Source organism: Chionomys nivalis, chromosome 16 (assembly GCF_950005125.1).
Source record: "Chionomys nivalis chromosome 16, mChiNiv1.1, whole genome shotgun sequence".
Taxonomy (NCBI): Eukaryota; Metazoa; Chordata; class Mammalia; order Rodentia; family Cricetidae; genus Chionomys; species Chionomys nivalis.
This window is the reverse complement of record NC_080101.1, coordinates 32,839,788-32,865,691: the sequence shown is the minus strand read 5'-3', so window position 1 is coordinate 32,865,691 and position 25,904 is coordinate 32,839,788. Positions and strand designations below refer to the sequence as shown.

At 39.6% G+C, this 25,904-nt stretch overlaps 1 protein-coding gene across 1 annotated transcript in view; it reads right to left on the bottom strand.

Moving 5' to 3' along the window:
• Nucleotides 1-25,904, bottom strand: part of Znf292 (zinc finger protein 292) — a 76,637-nt gene that overhangs the window by 29,019 nt on the left and 21,714 nt on the right. Inside the window, exons 2-4 of the mRNA XM_057790430.1 lie at nt 10,254-10,408; nt 9,986-10,064; nt 9,748-9,883 (exon numbers count right to left, since the gene is read on the bottom strand). Of these exons, the coding sequence (XP_057646413.1) occupies nt 9,748-9,883; nt 9,986-10,064; nt 10,254-10,408 (370 nt within the window). The remainder of the gene's footprint in view (nt 1-9,747; nt 9,884-9,985; nt 10,065-10,253; nt 10,409-25,904) is intronic.

The window sequence follows — 25,904 nt, the reverse complement described above, 5'->3', positions numbered from 1 at the left end:
TCTCACGCCTAGGTTTAACAACTGCTTTCCTGTCTTTGCCACACTGCTCCAGAAGGATATCCAAGAGCACACTAAAGAGCTGACCATGAGAGCTAATGCCCAGACGAACCCCAGAATTCAAAGGCTGAAGCAGGAAGACTGTCATGTGCTACAGGACTGCCTGGGTTAAACATAAGTTCTAGGCCTGTCTGGGGTATAGAGTATATAGTGAGACTCAAAAACAAACAAACAAACAAAAACAATAAAAAAGCAAAACAAAAGAGAAAACTCCCAAACAAAGGGAAAAAATTCTACACAGTATGGACCATCTCCATGCTTATATCTGCTTAGCAGCGCTCATCTCAGAAACTGAAGAGTCAGCCTCAGAAAAGGTCTCCCCTGACTAAATTCCCAAGAGATCCAATTTATCCAACCCATCTGCTATTCCCACCACTGACAGCAAACAAGGTTTCCTCGCCTTCAACGGCATTCTCATCGCTTCAATCCATTCTCATCTACGAATCTAGGATATGGGGCTGATTTTTGTTGTTTGTCAAGCTGAGAACTTTAGACATCTAATATTCTGATCATATTCACTCCTTCCCAGACTGTGCTTCCCACTTCATCTAGAATCCTTTCCAACAGAGTCTATTTTCACATCATTAAAAAAAAAACCAGTATGTGCTAGTGTTTGTGGATATGCATGATAGGTATGTATTATGTATTTGCATGTGTGTGTACATGATGGATGTGTGTATGTATGATGTGTATGTGTGTGTTTGTATGTGTGTATGATTTTGCGTGTACACATGTGGAGGTCAGAGGACAGTTTTATAGAGAAGAGTTATTTTCCACCTTTATGTAGGCGTGCAGGGTATCAAATTCAGATCTTGCCAGACTTGTATAGGAGATGTCTGTCCTGCTGAGCCACCTAGCCAGTTTTAGCCTTTTACCCCCTTTGTTAGGTACACTTGTTTCTTCAGTGGTATAGCTCTGAAGTGTTGCCCATATTATATAAATGACCCCCACATTGTGCACATTTGTCTGGGGGTTGTGGTGCTGCACTCTAATATAACTATAATAAACGGGTTGAGCAAGACAGAAGAAGAAGTCAGTAAGGAGCACTCCTCCACGGCCTCTGCATCAGTTCCAACCTCTGGTTCCTGGTGTGACTTCCCAGGATGATGGGCTACAAGCTGTGGGATGAAATAAACTTTTCCTTCTCAAGGTGGTTTTGTTTAAAGTGTTTTGTCACAGCAAAAGAAACCTCACTAAGGCAAAGTTGCTACTCCTGGGCTAAGAGGTGGAGGTAGCATTGGGGGCAAGCTTTTTTTTTGTTTTGTTTTTTTGTTTTTTTAGAGACAGGGTTTCTCTGTGGCTTTGGAGCCTGTCCTGGAACTAGCTCTTGTAGACCAGGCTAGTCTCGAACTCACAGAGATTCACCTGCCTCTGCCTCCCAAGTGCTGGGATTAAAGGCATGCGCCACCACCACCGGGCTGGGGGCAAGCTTTTAAGCTTTAAATTTTCCCTTTGAAGAAGGAAGAAAGGGAATTACTGGGGTGAGACTCAATAAAAGTATGGCAAGCTGACAAGAAAGCAACTAAATTATTCCAACAAAGAAGCAGGGGAAGTGCTGAAGAACTCAGTGTGATTGGTTTCATTCGACATTTAAAATGATACACACAAAAGAAAACAAGTCTAAAGATGTACTAACATGTAAAAAGGTAGTAAAATTAAAACCCCAAACTAACTGGAACTCATCAAAATGTTAACGCATTAAATCTGAAAGAGGCAGTTTTCAGGGGAGGGCCTATTGCTTAAAATTAGGTACTAGTTATGATAAAAGGAGAATTCATCTCTTATGAACTGTGTTAAGCTTTGATTTAAAAGAAGAAAACAACAGAAAAATTTGAAATTGATCCAAAACAGAATTCATTCAACACAAATGAGTTATACTTTTCAAATAAATTATCTCAAAACAGATCAAAAACCCATATGTAAAATGTGAAACTATGAAATCTAGAGAAAAAGGCAGAAGAAAAGTCTATATGATGTTCAATTTGGTGATGAAATTTTTATATGAAAACAAAATCATGATTCCTAAAAGGGAATATTGAGAATCTGGTCCTATTAAAGAGTAGACCTGCTCTATCAGTGACTGTCAGGAGGAAGGCTAAGACATAGTAAAATAAATAAATAGAAAACTGCTCACCCACAAAACATACTGTCTGATGAAGGATTTGTGCACCACGACTGTTAAAATCCAAAAGAAAACAATGTAGTTCAAAAAAGATAGACAATGATCTGAGCAGGTTCTGCATCAGAGATATACAGATGGAAAATGTGCATCTGAAAAGATAGTGGATATCACCTACCACTGCAGATATGCAAACTGAAATACCGTGGCATCTCCACAATCTATCAGATTGGCTACCAAAAGTAGCCAATTGCTGGTGAAGGTTTTAGAGTAACAACAACTATCACTCAGTGCTGATAAAAATAAAAAATTCCATAAGCATTTCAGAGACAGTTTCAGTCTCTAAGAAAGCACAGCACAGTTTTACAACAAGATACAGTAATCAACTCAAGATTTTCCCAGCTCATGGGAAAACTTGTAACTACACAGAAACCTATATGTAAACATTTACAGTAGCTTTGTTCAAACCACTAAAAATGATGGAGGTCAGTGAGTAAATACATCACAGTACATCTTTTCAGTGATATACAAGCCAATTAAGTCACACAAGACAGAAATGTTAAAAGTATATTATTATGTCAAAGAAATCAACTGGAAGGCTGTAATTATATGGCATGGAAAAGCAAAACTACAGACAGCAAGTGGATCAGTAATTGTCAGGTTTAGGGCGTGAAGACGAATGCATGGTGTATAGATATTGTTTAGGACAGTAAAACTATATTAATGCAGAAAACATAAATACACGCAGAATTCTTGAATGGGGATATTCAGCTTCTGCCTTCTCAAAGAGGTGGAAGATATTGCCCTACCTCTTAGGTATGGGGCGTACACAGAAGCATCCTTCAAGGAACACAACATGGAAAGGATGCTCAGTGTGGAAACTGACACATTGTCAGCTAGGCAGGCCGTCAAGGTTCACACCAACAATGGCTAAATCATGCTGACGTGATGTGATGACAATGGCACTTCCCTCTGTGGTCCTTTCCCCCAAAGCCTGTACTCCAATGTGATCATAAGAAAAGTAAGGAACACTGCACAAAAAATACCTGAATCAGTACTCATCAAAACTGTCAAGGTCGCCGGGCGGTGGTGGCGCACACCTTTAATCCCAGGTAGAGGCAGGCGGATCTCTGGGAGTTCGAGGCCAGCCTGGTCTACAAGAGCTAGTTCCAGGACAGGCACCAAAGCTACAGAGAAACCCTGTCTCGGAAAAACAAAAAACAACAACAACAAAAAAAACTGTCAAGGTCATCTAAAAAGGTCAGATCTGAAAAACTATCACACCCGAGAGGAGCCTAAAAAGATGACTAATGTGGTGTGGTGTCCTGGGTTGGTTCTTAGGACAGACAAAAGCTGTTAAGGAAAGACTATGGAACTCTGAATGAAGCACTGGACTTCTTAATAATACAATGTTCACAGTGATTTATTAATTTCAGGCAATGGACCACACTAACATAAACATCAGTGCTTCATCAATCGTTCTGTAAAGGTGTAAAGACAGTAAATGAGGCTGGGTGCTAGCACCCAGGAGGCAAAGAATTGCAGCAAACTCAAAGCCAGCTAATCTCAGAGAAATAAGACAATACAGAAAATAATACATGAAGTCAAACTTATTTCAATACTAAATATTCTTGCTTAAGAGAATTCTGAATAATAGTTATGGTCTTTTCATCAAACAAAGAGAAAAGTATAGAACTGTGGACAAGATATAAGAAATAGATGTTATTTGATGACTAAAGCAACAATTAAGTAATATGGATCAAATGACTGAAAGCAAATAAGAAGCTAGGAGTACACAAGAGCCTGTTTCTGAATTGACCTTCCCTACTATATCCATAGTAGTGGTTGACCATATACAAAGCCTTGTGCATACTAAGCAGGTACTTACCAACCAGCCTTTGGATTGTTTGAGACAGGATCCCATAGCATGGCTCAGACTGGTCTTCAATTCATTATGTAGCCCATGCTGTTCTCAAATTTAAGATCTTTCGGCCTTTAAATTGCTAGAATTACAGACATGTACTATTGTGGTTGGCTTTAAGTGGTCTTTTTATTGTATAATTATGGACCTTAGTTGCAATGCTGTATGCTAGTAGATCTACTATTGATAGAAACTGAGAAAAGAAAACACCTTGAATAACAAATACACTACCCAAGGAATTCTGTTAAGTTAGGGAAACAGAATGAAGGTAGGTAGTAGTCAAGTCAACTTTAAAACCGTCACTGATGTGGGTCTGAAAACATTGATCAGCAGTTACTTGCTGCTCTTCCAGGGGACCTAGGTCTGTATCCTGCTCCCACATCAGGCTCATAAAGAGCTCTAACTCCAGCTCCAAGTGATCCAACAGGCCTCTTCTGGCTTTCACAGGTAGACTTACACATCATTTATGTACTAAAAACAAAGTATAGGAAGGGAGAGTGGGGACATAACTCTAAGATGAATGGGGCTCAAGAAACAACTCTGAGGTTTAGAAAGTTTGCTGCTCTTGCAGAGTCCGAGTTCGGTTTCCAGCACCCCCACTGGGTGACGCACAGCTGTTACTCTGGTTCCAGGGGACTTGAAACTCCCGACCTCCGAGGGCACCTGCCCATGTGTACATACCCATATGCACACAAACATACACATATAACTTACAATAAATTTTCAAAAGAAAACTAATCTTGTGTGACTATAGTGATTTCAATGACTAATGAAATTACCAATGAGAAATGCCTAACCAAAAACAGAATTGTTATTATATTAACTTAAGTACAAATTATTATAATGAACGGAGTGACATATTTGGGATGCAGACTAGATGTTGACAGCACGGTTCAAAAGAATAAAAAACATATATTCTAAAGAAAAGGAATCATGACAGCAGATGTTCATGCAACACCAGGAAGGTTTCTTTTTTTTTGTTTTGTTTTGTTTTGTTTTCCAAGACAGGGTTACTCTGTAGCTCTGGAGCCTTCCTAGAACTAGCTCTTGTAGACCAGGCTGAACTCAAACTCACAGAGATCCGCCTGCCTCTGCCTCCCGAGGGCTGGGATTAAAGGCGTGCGCCACCACCACCCAGCCTGACACCATGAAGATTTTAGACAATATTAAAAAACACAACTAAGCCTGACTATGAGAGTGATCTTTAAACATCTCAATTGTGGGGCTAGGGAGACGTACAGTACTTGCTGTTCAATCATGAAGGACCCGAGTTTGATCCTTAGCACCTACATAAAAAGTTGGGCATGGTAGGAGGTACTTGTAATCCCAGGGCTGGAGAGGAGGAGTTGGAAGGATTCATGTAACTCATTGGCCATCAGTCTAGCTGAATGATGACCTACAAGCCCCAGTAAGAGAACCTGTCTCAAAAAATAAATTAGATTCTCCTGCTCCTCAAGTATGACACCCAACACTATTCTCTTGCTTCTGTTGGTATTGGACCATATGTCCACTGATACCTATACAAAGTGCTGACTTGTGAAGAGACGTACAGTACACGTGTACATGTACACACGCGTGCGCACGTACGCGCGCGCACTCACACACACACACCTCAACGGAAGACTGCAGATGAAGCTTAAATGGTAGAGTGCCTAGCATGCAGGGGGCCCTGGCTTGATTCCCATCACTACATAATCAAGGTGTGGTGGTACATGACTATAACCTCAGCATTTAGGAGGTGTGATGTGGGAGAGGCTGTAGGTCATCTTCCACTATGTAGTTCAAGGCTTGTTTTAGAAACAGTGCCCTATATAAAAGACAAAAATTTCTCAAATGTAATTCTCACAATCAATAGGTTAAGAGTGGACTGAATTATAGATACCATTCTTTACACATTGGTATGGATTTTAAGGTCAATTTTGTTATATGTATATGTATATGTATTTCTGATCCTGACTAAGGTATTATGATTGTGTAGTTCATTTAAGAATGTAATGTAGCCGGGCGGTGGTGGCGCACGCCTTTAATCCCAGCACTTGGGAGGCAGAGACAGGTGAATCTCTGTGAGTTCGAGACCAGCCTGGTCTACAAGAGCTAGTTCCAGGACAGGCTCCAAAGCCACAGAGAAACCCTGTCTCGAAAAAATCAAAAAAAAAAAAAAAAAAGAAGAATGTAATGTATAGCCGGGCGGTGGTGGTGCACGCCTTTAATCCCAGCACTCAGGAGGCAGAGGCAGGCGGATCTCTGTGAGTTTGAGGGCAGCCTGGTCTACAAGAGCTAGTTCTAGGACAGGAACCAAAAAGCTACGGAGAAACCCTGTCTTGAAAAATCCAAAAAAAAAAAAAAGAATGTAATGTATAATTACATTGATGGATACCATCGATAATAGTCAAGCTTGTAGTCATGTTAGATTTTCTAAACATATAGAGATATATTTCAATTGGATAGACATTCTTCATATCTTTCAAGGACTACAGAATATGACATTTTAAATATTTTAATAATTTACGGCTTTTCATAACAATGAGACACATCTACTCCTGACAGTACCAATCTATTGGAGTGGTTTCATTTTTCAATGATGTTTCAGAGGGACATTAAAATAGAAACACAAATTAGTGAGCATTAAGTAGCTGTCCTATTCAGTTACAACCAAAGAAAGGCACAAGTAGTATGACAACAAAGTCCATACCTCCTCTGACATTCAAAACTATTCACCTGAAGCTGGGTGCTGGCTCATCATACCTTCACAGGGAAGCTAAGGCAGAAGGATCATCACAAGATTGAGGCTAGCCTGGCTTACACACCAAAACTACCTACTTGTCTTATACTGATTTACTAGTTACCTCATTCAAAAATGCTCAGACCCCAAAGGGTAACCACATTTGCAGTTTCTGAGCCCTGTCTGTGGTCATGCTTTCAAATCAAAGAGCAGTTTATGGTTGTAATAGTTAAGCTTGAATTCAATAGATTCAGTAATGAGCTAAACTCAGGGTTGCGTGATTACCACTGTTTAAAAATTCCATCAGAACTTCAAGGGCCTCTGTAAACTACCAAGGACAGCCTTCTGCAGCCTGGCCATTCTCACTGTGCTTACTCTCTTGTATGCGCCCAGGACAGGCTCCCTCGGGCTGGTGAGAAGACAGACAGAGACTGGAAGTCTCTTACTCTCTTGTATGCGCCCAGGACAGGCTCCCTCGGGCTGGCGAGAAGACAGACAGAGACTGGAAGTCGTCCGTCCTTGTCTCACTACAGTCAACATTTTAGATAAATTGGTACATAGATGACAAAATTTCATTCCTTCAACTTTCTCAAAGGAGAAAAGAAATATCTGCTTGTGATTTATGTGGTCATTCATGACAGCGGCTTTCAAAGTAATACATGGCTAAGTAAAGACTGAGGACTGTGGCTGCAGTCTCTCAAGCCAACAACGGTTTGCTGCCTGTGCTCTACTAGCTGTGGTCACCTGCAACCCATCTGACTGCAGAAATTCCTGCTGGCTCACAGTATAAACCATTCCCGTGGCTATATGAGGTTAGGATTAAGAAATAAAACAGCAAAGAGACTGACAGGCAGAGCCAGTTGCTAACAACTACAGTGTCAAAACTACTCAAAGCACACGAGCTTTAAAATTGGAATAAACTTCTGATAAGGTTCAGACTCCTTTTTTCTCTGATTTAACAAAATATGTTGAGTTTGGCAAAATGCTACTGAGAAACTGAAACTAGAAAGAGAAGCTAAGCCTTTATTTAGACTAGCTTTAATTTTACTTTTATTAGGCTACCTGTAATAGGACATAATACTACAGGAAGTTCAGGACTGAACTTCAGTTCTTAGTTCTGCCTCATATCAGCAGACATATAATACAGAAAGATGACCAATCTTTTTAAACCTGTAAAATGGACAAGGGACAATAAATCCTACCTTTAGCAGAGGACCATTTTACAAGTTAGGACACATAGAAAAACATGAATGCTGTTATGAACTATATTCAAAATAATCAGATATTATTAACATGTATATCAACGTTTCATAAGCTAAGATTAAAAGTATAATGTGATATTAGATAAAGCACGTTGATATTAATCTAGTAGACAGAAATCTAGTATGTCAAAAGCAAATAAGATTTGTTACTTTAAAATGATTGTTGTTATTGTTTTAAATAAAGTTCAGCTAGGAACGGTGACTTTTGGGAAGCCTGAAGTTTCAGGCCACTCTCAACTACACAGTGAGATCCTCATGCCATCATCACCACCACAAGTAAAATAAATAAAATCTTGAGGTGGTTTGAAAGAAAATGTCTCCCACAGGGAGTAGTACTATCGGGAGGTGTCGCCTGTGGAGGTGGGCATGCTCAAACTATGCCCAGTGTGGCACAGAGTCACTTCCTGTTAGTTCCTTCTCCAGCATCACGTCTGCCTGCATGCCGCTATGTTTCCCACCGTGATCATAATGGACTAACTGAAACTGTAAGGCAGCTCCAATAATGTTTTCCTTTATAAGAGTTGCCTTGGTCACAGGGTCTGTTCATAACAGGTCTTAATATTACAGAGACCTGGCATCCTTAGAAGACGGGTAATACCAGAACAATCAGGAGAGCATGGTGGAGATGACAGAAGGGAAGAAGAGAAGGAACCACTTATCTGAAGAAACATTTAGAGATGAACAAATGAAGAAGAGTATTAGCACTGGCTTATTTCCCCATCCTATGGCCTTCACAATCTGCTGTCCCAGAGCAAAACTAACTAGACTCTGTCAACATCTAGAAAAGCAGCAATAATGAAAGACGTAGGTAGTGATAACTACATGTATGCCCTTTTCTGTTAATGTCTTATTAGTCCACTTAAATATCTATTCGCTATCTTAGGGTTTAGGGTGAAATCTACACTAGCTTTCCTAAGTAATCTTTTCTGTTATTTTACACTGGGAGACAGGGTCCCACTGTACACCCCGGCTAGCCTGAAGCTCTCTATAGGCCAGGGGGGCCTCACACAGGTCGGCACCTCTGCTTGCCAGAGGGAAAGTAATTTAAAGAAAAAATGCCCAGGAGACAGCTGTGCTGCTGCCCTTCCTCGTACAGCCCAAATGTTGTCTAATGTTGTGACTTAGTTGTCTACTTCAGGCATTACTGCAATAGCTGATAGTTTGACTGGGATCTTTACTGCCTGAGCTCATAAAACAGTAACACAATAAGACATACAAAAATCTGAAAAAATTAATCTTAGAAACAGAAGACTTCAGAGTTTCAGCAGTGACAGGTTACCCTTATTTGGAGAAAAAACAGGTACTACCTGATTTCTGCTTCATCATCTGTCAAGTTAGTTTATCCTTTATATTGATGAGTTATCACATTGCTACTTGTCAGGGTACTACAAAGAGAATGCTTCTGATAAAAAGATATTGAGAAAAAAAATTTACAATTTTGGTTATTCTAAACTCCTATAAGTACATCTTCCCCAAAATAAAGTTGAAAGTCCTCCACACAAAATTTAATTAAATGGGTCTCCTTTGATATATCTTGAGATGAGTTATAGTCAAATATTTAAATATTTGTTTTTTCCTGGGCTAATGATTCATTTGCTCCTCTCTCTCTCTCTCTCTCTCTCTCTCTCTCTCTCTCTCTCTCTCTCTCTCTCTCTCTCTAATTTACCTTTATCCTTATCCAATGGCTCCTGGGAAAGAATAGTGGACAGTACCGCATTTTTCCACACCCCAGACTCCTGAGCTAGAGTTGCTAAAAAATGTAGCTCGCAGCTGCCGCTCTCCATCAGCGTCTCATGAGCTACCTACAAATGTTAAATAAACACACAATTTAGATGCCTTAAAGTTTAACCAAATAAGCAAAACTCATTCAACTGCATCCATATTACATAGGTAAGTAATCTCACCTGCACCAATGTCTGAAATTGTTCCCACTGTTTATCTGATAACTCAACAGGTAGACATAGTAAAAGTTCAACACAGCTTCTAAAAAGAAAAAGGACACAAATGATTATTGAAAATAAAACAAAACCAATAATTCTTCTGTCAGTAGAGTCTTCATCAACTATCTTAAATAAAATCTACTTTAAATGAAATAACCATAAAGCCTAAGAAAATAAAGTCTAAGAAAAAAATTATTATAGTCTTTGATTCATGTTTCAAAGTTCTACTCACAATGCCAAGCGTTCCAGAACCAAGGCTACACTTTCACATTCTGAGGTAAGGTATGGTCGAGCTTTAACATAACTTTGGATGGCCACTGTGTATACCTCCAGTAAAGGTAAGGGGTCTTCGGAAGTTTTCCACTTCTCTGCATATTCAAGGAGTGTCTGTTTTGGAAGGAATAATAAAACATATTCAAATGTAAATAAAAACTGCACATTGACTCATCAACTTTTTTCCTTTTCCAACTACTTTAAACAAAAATGTTTCCAACAATTTTGAAGAAGAACAAAAAAAGCAGTTTGTGCTGGGCAGCAGCCTTTAGTCCCAGCACTCGGGAGGCAGAGGCAGGTGGATCTCTGAGATGCTGAGGCCAGCATGGTCTACAGACCGAGGTCTAGGGCAGTCAGGACTATCACTCAGAGAAACCTTGTCTCAAAAGGCCAAAATAAGTAAACTTTAAAAGAAGAAAAAAAAAACCCAGTTTGTGTTAAATATTAAAGCTGTTTCCAAGAGCAAGAAGACGAAGAGTGGCTTCCTCAGCAGCAGCTGTACAGTACAGCTGCTTTAGAACTGAGCAGGACAGAACCAAGTTCACCAGGCCATATCAACTCCCAGGCCTAGCTCCTGTCCAGAAACTCCTACACTGGCTTTTCTTGGCAAGTCCCCTCAAGAACCATGCCCTACAAAGCCACCTTCTAGAGCAGCTCCTGACACTCAGGTCCTGAAGCAGTCAAGCCTGAAACAAGCTAGAACATCACATCAAAAACAAGCAATGAAGGAAATCAACATGCCAAACTCACATCACAAAAACAACAAAAAAAGACCAATAGCATTACCCTCCCCCCACACACACACACTAGCCCTGTAGTAATGTTCTCCAATGAGAGCTACCTAGATGAACTGCAGGACACAGAACGTAAATGAGCAATCACAAACAATACCTTTATCACACTTCAAGGTATTTAAACACACACAGCTCAAGGAGCTTTAAAAGGTTATCAGTAAGTTGTATGATGGCCAAAAAAACCCCACAGATATATAAACTGAATGGAATGAAGAAAACTTAGGGTTTGAAAAGTGAATTCAGTAAAATGACTAAGGCTAGTGGGAGCTGAAATTAAGATGGACTTGTCCTGGTTTGTTTGTCAATTTGACACAAGCTAAAGTATGTGACAAGAGGAAACGGAAACTGAGAAACTGCTCCTGTGGGGCATCTTCTTGATTAATGATTGATATGGGAGGGCATAGTCAACTGCAGATGGTGCCACACCTGGCTAGTGGTCCTGAGTGTATAAGAAAGCAAGTTGAGCGCGCCATGGGGAACAAGCCAGTAGATAGCGCTCCTCCATGGGCTCTGTTTGAGTTCCTGCCTTGAGTTCCCTAGATGATGGAGCGTACTGCTTTCAATCATGATATTTTATCACGGCGACAGACAACCTAACTAAGACAAATATTGATACCAGGTTTGTGGAACACTGCTTGTGACAGACCTGACCATGTTTTGGGGAGGATTGTGGAAGGACTTTTCAAGTGTTCCGAGCTTAAGAAGTTACTGTGGGAATTTAAAAAATAATAAATAGCAGTGAAGATGATTCAAGGCCTGGCTCATAAAGTTTCAGAGGGACATTCTGAGCATCCCTTAAAGGCCATCAGAGTCCTTCAATATTTTGAATCAAGAATTTGTGGTTCTGGTCAGTTGGAACTGAAGAATCAGCCATGATTAAGAACAGACCAGCAGCCAGGCGATGGTGGCGCACGCCTTTAATCCCAGCACTCGGGAGGCAGGGGCAGGCGGATCTCTGGGAGTTCGAGACCAGCCTGGTCTACAGAGCTAGTTCCAGGACAGGCTCCAAAACCACAGAGAAACCCTGTCTCGAAAAACCAAAAAAAAAAAAAAAAAAAAAAAGAACAGACCAGCAGTGTGGGTAGTGTTTCCTTCCTGAGGATCAGCACTTAGAAGCTGTGGTCCAGAGACACCCAAGGCTATATGCCATGCTGGCAGCCAAACCTGGTAATGGGTCAGTTTCCAAGGTAGTACTGGTTTTGAAGGAATGAAGGCGTCATGTCATAGTTGAAGGATAAAAACAAAAAACTTTCTATGATATAAGCAGACAAAAAGAATTTGTGACTAATAAATCAGTCCTACAGAGAATAATGTAAGCAATGCTTAATACTGAAGAGAGGAATAAACAAACACAGCCAAGAGACTACAGAAAGAAAACAAAAAAAGCTGAAATGATTAAAACAAAAAATATTATGACAATATAAACAGCACACACACACACCCCTATTGACAATAACTTTGAATATTAATGGTCTCAATTCCCCAATCAAAAAACACAAATTAGATGAGTAGATTAAGAAACAAAACCCAGGCTGGCTAAGACCTTTTATCTTAACCAGCACTGGGAAGGGAGAAGCAGGAGGATTAGTTGAGGCCAGAATGCTCTACTTAGTGAGGACCATAGAGACACTGTGTCAAAGAAAACAAAATCTTTCTGCTGTTTACAAGAAACTTTAAAGAGCCGGGCGGTGGTGGCGCACGCCTTTAATCCCAGCACTTGGGAGGCAGAGGCAGGCGGATCTCTGTGAGTTCGAGACCAGCCTGGTCTACAAAAGCTAGTTCCAGGACAGGCTCCAAAACCACAGAGAAACCCTGTCTCGAAAAACAAAAAAACAACAACAACAAAAAGAAACTTTAAAGATAGGCATCACCGTAAAGAGAAATGATAGGTAAACAGATCCCAAGCAAATGGGACCAGGAAGAAAGCAGTTGTTATATTATCCTAATTTCTAACAAGCTTCAAACCAAAACTAATCAGAAGAGATAAAGAACATTCCATTCTAAACAATGGAACAATTAATCGAAAAGACATTACAATACTTAACACACAAAGTCTGACACACCCAATTTCATAAAATGATTACTATTGCAATTAAAGACAAGGATTAGCTCTAATTCAGTATAGGACGGGATTTCATCACCCCACTTTCTCCTATAAATAAGTCATTTGGACAAAAATTAAAAACAAGAATTAAATAACATCACACTGATCAAGTGTGATATAACACTTATAATAAATTATAAGAATATTTCTCCCAAACTCCAAAGAATATGCATCCCACTCTGGAGAACATGGAAACTTCTCCAATACAGAACATATCCTGGAACACAAAAGAAATTTTAACAAGCTCAGAAAAAGTAAAACAATTTGTGTGTCCTATCTGACTACAATAAAGTTTAAAACCAAGAGCAAATGAATGTCTAGTAACTATACAAAGTCATGAAGATCAGTATTACTAAATAATAAATGGATCAAAGAAATAAAAAATGAAAAACAAGAAAAAAAACAGAATAAAAAATGAAAAACACGAAAAAATCCAGAATATTTAAAGTAGTTTTAAGAACCATGCTCACTTAATTTAGAAAATCTGAAAGAAATGGATTAATATAAAAATTCATCTAAACCAAAGTTAAACCAAGAAGAGCTCAAAACTTCAACAGACCATGACAAATAAGGAGAACAAACAGTAAGAAATAATCTTCCTTGGGGCCGAGAAGAATACTTTCTGTTTTTCCAAAGAGGACCAGTGTTTGGATCTGAGCTCAGAGCTCCCCGTAATTCCAACTCTAGTGGATGCAATGCCCTCTTCTGGTGTCTATGGTACTCACATACACATGTACAGATACACAAGCAGAAACCATGCACACATGAACAAAAGTAAACAAATGCTTTAAAAGGATTTCTCAGTAAAACAAGCCTAGGCCCAGATGAATTCACAGCAGAATTCTACCAGACTTTCTACAAAGAACTATGAACAGTACACTCATCAAAAAGATGATCTACCTTGATCAAGTAGGCTGTATCCTAGAGAAAAAGAGGTAATTTTGCATGTGTAAATCAGTAAAAGTAATACAATCACACAAATGGGCAAACATCATGTGATCATTTCAACAGATGCAAAAAAGGCCTTGGACAAAACCCAACATGCCTTCAATAATCAAAGCCCCAGAGAAGTATTCTGTGCCTGCTTTTGAGCCACGCTGCAGTTGCCTCTGTCATGTGCCTGTGGACTTGGGCCAATCAGGTTATGTCCAGTGGTGGGCGATGAGACACCGTGGGTCCTACCTCCACATGGTACGGAGAGAGTGGCTCCAGCTGGAGGGACCAACAGTACAGTGAGGCAAAGACGTGCCCCAGGCTGGACTCACGAACCTAGAGGTCCACGCCATGGATTCACAGTGATCTCAGGCCCTTCTGGGAGATCATGAGGCCTGGTAATTTCTCAGGTTAGAGCAGGGCTGGGAACAAGTAGCACCAAGCCACTACACAGAAGTTACAGAGTTGTTTGGGTGTTGAACATTGCAAGGAAGCCGAGAGATGTGGCTGCCTGCAGGGCATTCAGCTGATCTCCAAGGGGAGATCTGGGTCTGGGAGCCTCATCAGCAAGAACTAAGGAGACAGAATCATGAACCAGTGCCGTACCTTCCCCCAGCATGCTGGACACAGTGGTTCGGCCCAATAACACCACCCTTTCAGTCCGTCAACTTGCTGAAAACACAGATGAGACATGATGCTTTGAAAATCACGTGTGTGAGTTATCACATTTGCTTCAAAGCCTACAGTTGATCAGACCCACTTACGGTGACCAATACCTATTTGCTACCACAAATCACTTGCCTACAAATATGGTGCCCTTTTCCCGCCTGCAGGTCTTCATGCTTGACTTTGTGCCCTTGACGAGTTGGGCAGCCAGTAGTACCTCCACCCTGACAGCATCTGAACTCACCTAGATGTTTGATGGCAAGAACACAATGACCATCTGTGACTCCCACTGCCCACTACTGCCATGGGTTCCAACTGATAACAGCTGCCATATTCAGGTGCTATCTGTCCATGAAGGAGGTGCAAGATGCTTACTATCCAAACAAGAACAGTAGTGACCTAGTGCAGTGGGTCCCCAACAATGTGAAAACAGTTACCTGTGACAGTACACCTCAGGGAATAAATATGTTCATCACCTTCAACAGCAATTGCACCACCATGAGGGACTGTTCTAATGGATCTCAGAGCAGTTCACAGCCATGTTCCAGTACAAGGGCTTCATGAACTGGTGGATGAAGGCACATCTAAGACGGAGTTCTCCAAGGCTGAGAGCAGTATGACTGACTGCCCTGGTGTCATAATACAAGCAGTATCAGGATGCTACAGGCAGAGGAGGAGGAGGAGGACGAGGAGGAGGAGGAGGACGAGAACAAGGAGGAGGAAGAGGAAGTAGCCCAGAGCTGTTTTGGCAACTAATCATTCACAGCTTGTCTGCTAGTCATGTCCAAGGTATGTTTGCTGCCCTAGCCTAACATCACTTACGCAGATAGTACTAGTAAAGCAATTTCAAAGTATGAGGAAATGTCCCAGAAACGGGAGAACTGGAGGAAATCTTCAGCATTAATAAAGGCTATATATGATAAATCCACAGCCCACATCACCATAAAGAAAGAAAAACTAAAAAAAAAAAAAGAAAGAAAGAGAAAGAAAGAAAGAAAGAAAGAAAGAAAGAAAGAAAGAAAGACAGACAGACAGACAGACAGACAAAGGCTGGGCAGTGGTGGTGCACACCTTTAATTCCAGAACTTGGGAGGCAGAGGCAGCTAGATCTCTTGAGTATGAGACCAGCCTGGATACAGAGAGTTCTAGCTGGGGTTACACAGAAAAATCTTATCAAAAAGAGAAAGGGAGAGGAGAGGGGAGAGAGAAATCTGATCAGAGATCAAAAAGAACAGCCCAACATCCACACACCTTTTTGATGCAAGGCTCAAAGCTCAAGCTGGAGCAACAGCAAGAGAAGAAATCGATGGGATCCAATAGAAAACAAGTCAAATTACTCCTATTTCCAGATGATAGGAATTCATTATACGAGATCCTAAAAATTGTACCAGAAATCTTCTAGAAATGTTAAACATTTTCAGCAAATTTATAGAAAACAAAATCGACTTATAATAGCTTTTCTTTTTCAAAAGATTTATTTATTTATTTTATGTATATAGCTGTTCTAGCTATATGTATGATTTTATGCCTGAAGAAGAGGGCATCAGATCCCTTTATAGATGGTTGTGAGCCACCACGTGGTTACTGGGAATTGAACTCAGTAAATACTAAGGATGTGAGAGATCTCTACAACAAAAACTTTACGTCTCTAAGGAGATTTAAGATAAAAGATGGAAAGGCAGCCCATGCTCATAGAATGATAGACTACTGTGAAAACGACCACTCTACCAAAGGCATTTTACATACTGCAATTCCAATCACAATTCCCATGACATTTTTTCCACAGAAATGAGGGGAATCCCTAAAATTCGCAAGTAACAACAAAAGGCCCAGGATGGCCAAAGTAATACTGAGAAAAAATGTACAATGTGGCAGAAATTCATGCTGGCCTGGCATCAGAAGGTTAGCAAGTAACTTTCGCTAGCCATGAACTCTCAATGGGCTACACCTGGCCCAGCTCTGGAGTTTTCACCCAGCCCCCAATGTAGCCTTTGTGTTACAGATACCTTTTGTTGCCCTATGTGAATCCTGTCTGACAGTCTTCCATGGATACAAAATCTATGTAAAACCTGGTTTAGAGGAAACTCAGAAAACTGTGAGACCTCAGGAATCAGGTATTGCACAAGGCACTGTATTTTTGGAAACTTCATTCAGTTTGTTTTGAAATATGGAAATCTACTAAAGTGTAAATATAGGAAAGAATATGCCAAGAGGCCAAGGGAAACCAGCTCGCCAAGACTGAGCCCCCTCAGCAGCAGAGGCTAAGTGTCTCTGAATCTTCATTTCATGACCCGTGTGAACCCGCATACTCCACATACTCGCGCCGGGTTACACATGACAGTACAATGCTGGAGAAACTGCAATTCCAGATTCAAGACATATTACAAAGCAATAGCAATAAAAACTGCATGGCTCTAGCATAAAACAGGCTTATCAATGGAACCAAAAAGAAGAACCGAATACGGGCACATAGAACTACATTTGCCATTGATGCCAACTATATGCACTGGATTAGAGACAGTCATCACCAACAAATGCTACTTGGAAAACAGGGTGGTCACATGAAGAATGAAATTAGATTCCTCCCTATCATACTCAAGAGTCAACTCCAAAAGGTTCAAAGACTTCAATCTGGTACCTGAAACTCTGAAACTGCTGTAAGGCCTACAAGATAGGGTGCAGGAAAAGACTCACTGAGCAGAACTCCATTTGCCCAGTAATTAAGGTCAACAAAAGACAAATGGGACATCGTTAAACTAAAAGCTAAAGAACAATCAACTAAGTAAAGAAAATCTTGGTCAACTATACATCTGAGGATTGATACCCAAAAGAACTTGATTGACTTTTTCAAGTCAAAAGAACTTGAAAAACCGGGTCAAGAAAAAAAATGACAAAAATAAGAAGGGGGTTGGAGGCACTACAGATCTGAAGAGTTCTCAAAAGAAAGAAAAGTGGCTAAGATTTTCTTTAATCTTTTCAAAAAACTATTACTAGCAATTAGTGAAAAGCAAATTAAAACTATATTGAGATTTCATCTTACCCCAGTCAGAATGGCCAAGATCAAGAAAATTGACAAGAAATGTTGGTGAGGACATATGGTTGGTGGTTTCCACTATAGAAATCTGTGTTGGGAAAAAAGCTAAAAGTAGATCTATCATATAATCTAGCTATATCGTTCCACAGCAAATGCCTCAATGACTCATATCTTATCCTACATATACTTGCTTGGCTATGATCCTTGCTGCTCTATTCACAATAGCCAGAAAATAGAAAACAGCCTACATGTCCTTCATCAGACAAATAAATAAATAAAAATCTAGTACATAAACACAAGAGTATCTACTTAGCTGTATGGAAAATGAAATTTGCAGGTAAATGGACAGAACTAGAGAGTAAACAGAGTTATCCAGATACAAAGGAACAGATGCCATACCTTCTTTCTCATTTGTGGATCCTAGCTCCAAATCTTTACCAATCTGTATATAACCTGGACTAACTGCAAACACCACAAAAGTAGCAAGGGACCAAGGGAGAAGGGTTGAAGGAGCTCTAGAGAGGAGGATAGTATAACATGGGTGCTGTATGAAGAGAAATAGAAAAAATGGGGGTGGGCTATGTAGCATGACTAATAAAAACCCAGAGAGAGATTTAGGGTTCAACCTGGAAGATCAGAAAAGCAAAAGCAGCCAAGACACTAGAGACCTCTTACCTCTTTGAAATCTTCAGACTGAAGGAGTGGGTTCCTGTCTCATCCCACCTTATATCCCTCCTTAGTGCTAGTATTAAAGGTATGCACCACCACCGCCTGCCCTCTATGGCTGATTAGTGTGGTTGCTGGGATTAAAGCTACCAGTGCCTGGCCTGTAGGGCTGACTAGTGTGGCTGCTCTGCACTGACCTTCAGGCAAGCTTTATTAAAATACAAATAAAATTTCACTATAGGGATATCTGGAGGGGGTTTGAAGGATAACTAACACTAAAGATGTTTGAAAAAGTTAGTTTATATATGTGTGTGTGCGTGTGCACATGTGAATATGCACACACATATATGTGAATATGCACGCATGCGCGCGCACACACACACAGTTTAAATGAAGTTACACCACTTGGAATGATAATGCTGTCTCCAAGAATCAGAGACTAATAAAAACCCAAGTGCCTCTGAGCTGTTATTCAGGAGTCCAAGAAACTCTCCAAACAATATAGGTTATTAGCATTCTAGATTGCCTCCCACAACCTGAAGACACTATGGGTGAAGACAACACACACCTTGAACACAACACTTAGAGGAAATAAAGCTGCAATTGACCTGGAAGCCTCCTCCCTATATTCTAATTTCATAAATATTTGAGATGCTATGCCAGCTGCCAAGAGAGAAAAGAAACAATATTCTTATCTGATGTGGGATGCCCTTCTGGATGCCACTGGTTAATAAAGAAGTTGATTTGGCTAACAAGTCAGGTAGAATAGAGCCAGGTGGGAAAGATAAAGAAAAAGAAGGCAGAATCAGCTGCCAGTAGCCACTGGAGAAGCAAGATATGAGGTAACATGCCTCCTATCTTGGTAAGATATCATATCATGGTAAGATACAGAATAGAAATGGGTTAATTTCAGTTATAAGAGTTAGTTAATAATAAGCCTGAGCTAATAGGCCGAACAGTTTGTAATCTATATTAAGCCTTAGAGTGGTTATTTGGGAAATGGCGGTGGGAGAGAAACCTCCAGTTACACTTACCTAGTTGTAAAGACTATGAATCACAATGACCATCAAGGCAAGATATCCCCAAGGGTAGAATAGTGCCATTAACAATCTTGGGTATAATCAACAGCTTCCTAATTAATTAGACTTAAGAACTGCTTAATAGGAATAAATTCACATTGAGTATTATAAACCTAGCCAAATACTGTGGCTGGTGAGGGTCAAGTACCCTAGAGGGGAATCTACTGCCTACTTCCCTAAATCTGTGTAAGTTCTAACTGCATTTTAAATACTTATATCCTCTCTCACCACACAAAGAAGCTAATCTACAACTGGTCAAAAATACAGAAAACAACCCCTACACCTACAGCTCAAGGAACACTGGAGGATTTTAGCAGCCAGAGAATCAGGATGTCTGCTGTAAGACTCATCCCTATATGAAAGGGAAACTACACCCATGAAATCTCAACAATATGGTTGACCAAACAAGACAAGTACAATGACTATAACACTGACATAGCAATAAAGATTGACAAAGAGCAAAGGCTCCACCCTTAGACAAAGAGCTGGAGGCATTTAATGGCTGCTGAGAGGGGGAGAATTAGTTTTCTCCGGGGACAAGCCCCCTGATAGATTATCCAATCCCAAAAGATCATTAGCAAAACTAAATGGAACAAGCTGTATTTTCATATACAGGTGTGCTCATGTATACACATAAACATACATGTAACAACAATTATTCAATAAGAGGAGGTTATGAGTTTGAGGAGGGAAAGGTGGAAATGATGCAGGAAATTTTTTACTAATTAAGTTTTTTAAGATACTTTGCATCCAGACTGAAGTTTCCCCTCCCACCCTTCTTCCATTACCTCCCCCACTTATTTGCACTTTATTAAGCATTTTGACAGCTTTTTTATTTCTAGGACCAAAAGAAAATGGAAAATTGTTTTAATTAAGTTCACTTGTAATTTATTTGGCAATAAAATATGACACAGGTTTCACCGCCCTCCTTAATGTGTATTCAGATGTTTGACTCAAACACTTCACCGATTCAAAGGAAGTTATTACATAATACACATGGATAAAACTCAAGGATACATCACCTTATAATTCTACATACTTTATATTTGTATTAGGCTATTTCAGAAATTCATACACTCATTATTTCTCAGCTAACATGTTAAACCGCTGAGTTTGAAGAAACTTTCCCTTATAATACAGTTATATTAAATTAACACACAACTGTGACCATGACCATGTCATTTACTTTTGTTTAATGAATAGGTGACATTTTAAGCCAAAAACTGTTCAACTTACTTTAATGTAAAGCAAATCTTAAATGTTTGATGCAATTACACATATAAAGTAAAAATACTTCAAGGTTGATGATTGAGTTATACATTTACTAAAGCAAAACAGAAGGGATACTGTCATATAGCATCTAGCTAAAGTGTAATAATAAAACTTTACATAATATTGGGCAAAGTATAAATTATTTAATAGGTTTTGTGATCACTTGTGAATGTATATTAAACAGAATAGGCTTGCCCTTCTCACAAAAGAGGAAGTTTTCTGGATGCCATCAAGATTGTATATTATAATGCACTCCTAATTCTACTCAAAGTTAGTAGAATGAATATTTAGCTTTTATTCAAAGCCACCACACTCTTAGTGCATAATAATTCACATATTACATTCTTTCAAAAACTGAAATGGGGTAAATTCTAAAACAAATTAGGACTACCACTGCCCAGGCTGCCAGAAGCCCCGCCCCTTCCTTCTCTACAGACAGTAAGTAGGCAGGCTCGTTACCACCCACTGCTCCGGCTGCTACTGCTGCCCTCACTGCTGCAGTGCACTGAGAACATTTTCAGGAATTGTCAGGTATAAAAGGATTACTCAAGTTCAGCCTGGATTCCTGACGAGCCCTCTCCAAGGTCTCATCAGTGGCAATATTCTGAGACCTTCTGATTATCATGTCTAGTTACAGCAAACCATTCAGAAGAGTAAAATAACTATCAGAATAAGAACAATTTATCACAATGCAATCAGAAATGAGGCAATTTCTCCATTTTATTACTTTTTAAAACATTTTTTCCTGGCTAACATAGGCACAGTACCTAAAATTATTTGAAAAGTCAGTCTTATATGTGATTTCAGTTTACTTTCTTACTGGCCTTATAATTTTAATAAGAGAACTTTTAAAGACAAGGGAATATACATTTAAATAAAAGATAAATTTGAAGACTAAACTTTCTTCCTTCCTTCCTTCCTTCCTTCCTTCCTTCCTTTCTTTCTTTCTTTCTTTCTTTCTTTTTGCTTTTTCAAGACAGGGTTTCTCTGTGGTTTTGGAACCTGTCCTGGAACTAGCTCTTGTAGACCAGGCTGGTCTCGAACTCAAAGAGATCCGCCTGCCTCTACCTCCCAAGTGCTGGGATTAAAGGCGTGCGCCACCACCGCCCGGCAAGACTAAACTTTAATATAAGTAAATGTAAACTATATACAGTTTCCTATATGGAAAAAAAATTTTTGTATTTTATTAACATATTATAAATTCTAATGCTCAATATTTTGATATGTATCTGTGTGCAGTGATTGATACATGTGATTAAAACAAACCCTAAGAAATTTAAGAAGCTATTTTGCCTGATTTCAATTAGTTAAGTTATAAAGAAATGCAATCTATAAGCAAAACTGGTATTGGAAAGCATGATAATATTTTATTTATACAGAAAAAATAAAGTAAAATAGGGCAATAGTCTTTGTTCTCTAGTCAAAAATACCATCCTCCGCAAAAGAAATGACTTAGAAGACACTTGAGCAAGCAAGCGTCCACAGGCATGGGATGAAAAATTTAAGGGAATACTTATGTTCACATATGAAGAGTGAAGTCATATTATTTCAATAAGTTAAAAAATAATATGTAAAAACTATTCTGATACATTTTACCATTTCTGCAGACCCCATACAAGACCAATTCTAAAGATATTAAAGAGTGACTATAAGGTCAAAGAAATATTTGTAATAATGAGGGGTTTTGAATTTTAAAAAAGTCATCAGTCATAATTTAAGAAAGTATTTCAAATTGACCTCACTGAAATTATTAAAAAATAAAAGTGTTTCTCTTTATCACTGAATAAAGAGATAGAAAACACTGGCACCAAAAAGAAAGTACACAGACAGCATAAAGGTCCAGCTGTCAAAAATCACCAAAGTCTTTGCAGATATGCTCAACGATAACGGACTCTACATGTCTTCATAGTGTAGAAGACTTCCACAGTTGCGGAATACACATTTAACCACACAAGCAAATCCAGGCAGCCTCTGCTCAAACAAACAAAAGACAGAGGGGATCCTGAAGGAAAAAGCCCCATTAGACTCATAGTCAGCATCAGATCCACACCTCACCTCACCTCACCATCACATTCTACCTTCATGGTATAACATGTTCTGTGGGGAAAGAAACAATCAGCTAACTTCTGGATCTCCACCCAGATTGGAAACATGCAGAAACGTAAATGTAGAAGGTATTTTGGGGGGAGAAGGGGATATGTAACTGCATGCTTGTGTTTTTTCCCGCACATACAGGGTTTTATTATATAAACTAGACTAACTTCTAACCCATAAAATCTCCCTGCCTTGGCTTACCTAGTGCTGGGATTACCACTAGATTCACACTTCCTTACCTATTAATGAAGGGGCTGACACAAATGCTGAGAGACGGATTTATGCTTCTACAAGGCATTCTCTACAGGAGTGCAGGTATTTAAAAATGCAATTATGAGGAAGGGGCCTCTCACAGTCCAGGACAGAAAGTGAGGTGAGGCAGCTGTCTTAGTTACTAAATGGCTCAGCCACTGTTGTGTCATTTTAATCTGATTCACTTTTTGTGCAGAATACTTTGCATTTCTCACAAGTCTGGCGATATCTCCAGTCTCTTAACCAATTAGATCATCCACATGAATAGTGAAGTGGGAAACTAAATGGTGACTGACAAAAGCAATTTTGAACTGACATTAGTTTCTGGGTAAACCAACATGAAACAAAAAGCCAAGAAAACTAGGAATTTAGTGATACAACCATTCTGTAAGAGGGCTGTTTAAACTGTCAGTCTTCCAAGCTTCTGCCAGGGCATTCAGTTATGGAGGGACCACATCCCTGATTTCTATATTCAGTTTCTAGCAGAGAATTTATAAAATCCTTGAAATCTGCTTGAGTTTTGAAGTGTCTTTCTTCTGGCTGAGGAGCATCTTAATAACTTCAGGATGGAGACTGGTCAACAGAATGGTCATGTCACAATTAGGTTGGGACGTTCAGCCCCACTATGCCGAAGCTTCTGAGGAAAAGAATCGGGGATTGAGTTTAATCTCTAATGATCTAAGACTTAATGAACCATGCTTATGTAACAAGACTTAAGAATTAACGCTCAAAGGGGTGGCATACTTCACCTCCACGGAGATGGACAGGAAAGCCCCTAAGCCTCATCCTCTGGGCCTGTGTCCTTTATCCCAGGCAGAATGGCTAGCATTTTCCTGAATTCTGGGAGTCATCCCACCAAATCAACTAAGCAGGGCTCACCTGGGCTCACAGAGGCTGAGGCTACAAGCATGAGGGCCTGCCTGCACAGGTCTGCACCAAGTCCTCTGCGCGTATGCTCTGGCTGTTAGCTTGGTGTTTCTGTGAGACCCCTAACGGTGGGAACAGGCGACTCTGACTCTGGTCTACTGGTGGGACTCTTCCTACTGCTGGGTGCCTTGTCCAACTATTGCATCCTGTTTTGTCTCTTGGAGGCCTGCCCTTTTCTGAAGAGGAAATGGAGGGGGAGTACATATGCAGGAGAGGGGAGGAGTGAAGAAAGGAGAAATCTGTGATCAGGATATGTATTATATGAAGAAAAGAATCTATTTTCAATCCAAAAAAATGTAACAACCTGTAGAAAGGACCATAAAGGTCTTCAATTCTAGAGTCACATTTGATGCAGTACAGGGCAGTCTGGGCCCTGTAACCTAAAGTACAGCTATTCTTGAAGACACACCTTTGGCCTGGAGAGCCTAGCCCCAAGTATTTTCAGAATTAAACCAATTTTAGGATACTGATTTAGTGCTGGACAACTACAGAAAAAAAAGCTACTTGAAAACACTTCATTTGGTGTTAGCAGTAAAGATCTTTCTTTACTCAAGGGGATTAATAAAACTCTAAATTAGAGGGAGGAAGTGTTATATGCCTGTAGTCTCAACTAAAGAGGAAGATTAAGCAGGAGGCTGGCCTAAGCCAAAAGTTCAATACTTGTTTGAACAACATAATGAAGCTCTCTCAAAAATAAAATAAAAGCCAGCATGGTGGCACATACTTATGATCTCAGTACCTAGGAGGCTGAGGCTGGAGGACCATGTCAAGTGCAAGGTCAGTCCGAGCTACACAGAGATTGAGTTATACCCAGGTGCATAGTAATATTTTATTTGGGGGTGGGAAGTAGAGCCGGGCATGGTGACTTAGTCCCAGCACTTCAAAGCAGGTGGGTCTGAGTCCAAGGCAAGCTGCACTACACAGTGAGTTCCAGGACAGCCAGGGCTACATAGAGAAACCCTGTCTCGAAACACACCTCCCCAAAAATAAACAGATAAAGAAAAAAGAAATTTTAAAAAGGTAATACCAATAATCTGTATAAAAGTTCTAAGAGTTGACATTCATAGTAAATAAGTATACCGATAGCACAGCCTTCCTTGTTATTAAAGCATTAGTCAGTGAACAAATATTAACATCAATAAAATGGAAAATATCTGCAATATAATATAACAAATTATACCTTATTTAAGAACTTACACTTTTGTATCTATTGTCTTAACCTATACAGCTTTTACGAAGGAATAAAAAAATGATCAGATATATTTCAGTTAGAAGAAATTTCAGAGATCATGTAATTTACATTTGGTCTTGGGAGTTTATTCTGTAGTCAATACTATACTCAGGAGGTTGAGGCAAGAATATCTTGAGTTCAAGGCCAACCTGTTAAAGGGGAACTAAGTAAAACTCTGTCTCAAAATGTACAAAAGGAAGAGGGCTTTGTACTTGCCTGGCCAACACTCTGAGTTTAATCTCCATCATTCACTATTCGAAAAAAGAACATTCAATACTGTTTTACAGTGTTATCATCAGAGGGTCCTTAAATACAAGGACCCAATTGCCTCTGCAACATTTAAATGAGTCTTCTGGTAACTTAGGTCAATTATAAATTGATGGAGTTACTTTATAATAGCAAAGTAACCATTACTTACAAAATGTCAGTGTATTCTTCACAACTCTAAGAAGCAAGTACTTCTCCCCCAATTTACAGCTACAGTTGGACTTCTTTGCTGGTTATGCTTACTTTTACTTAGAAAATCCAAACCAGAGCAGTGTAAACAGTAATAAGTCT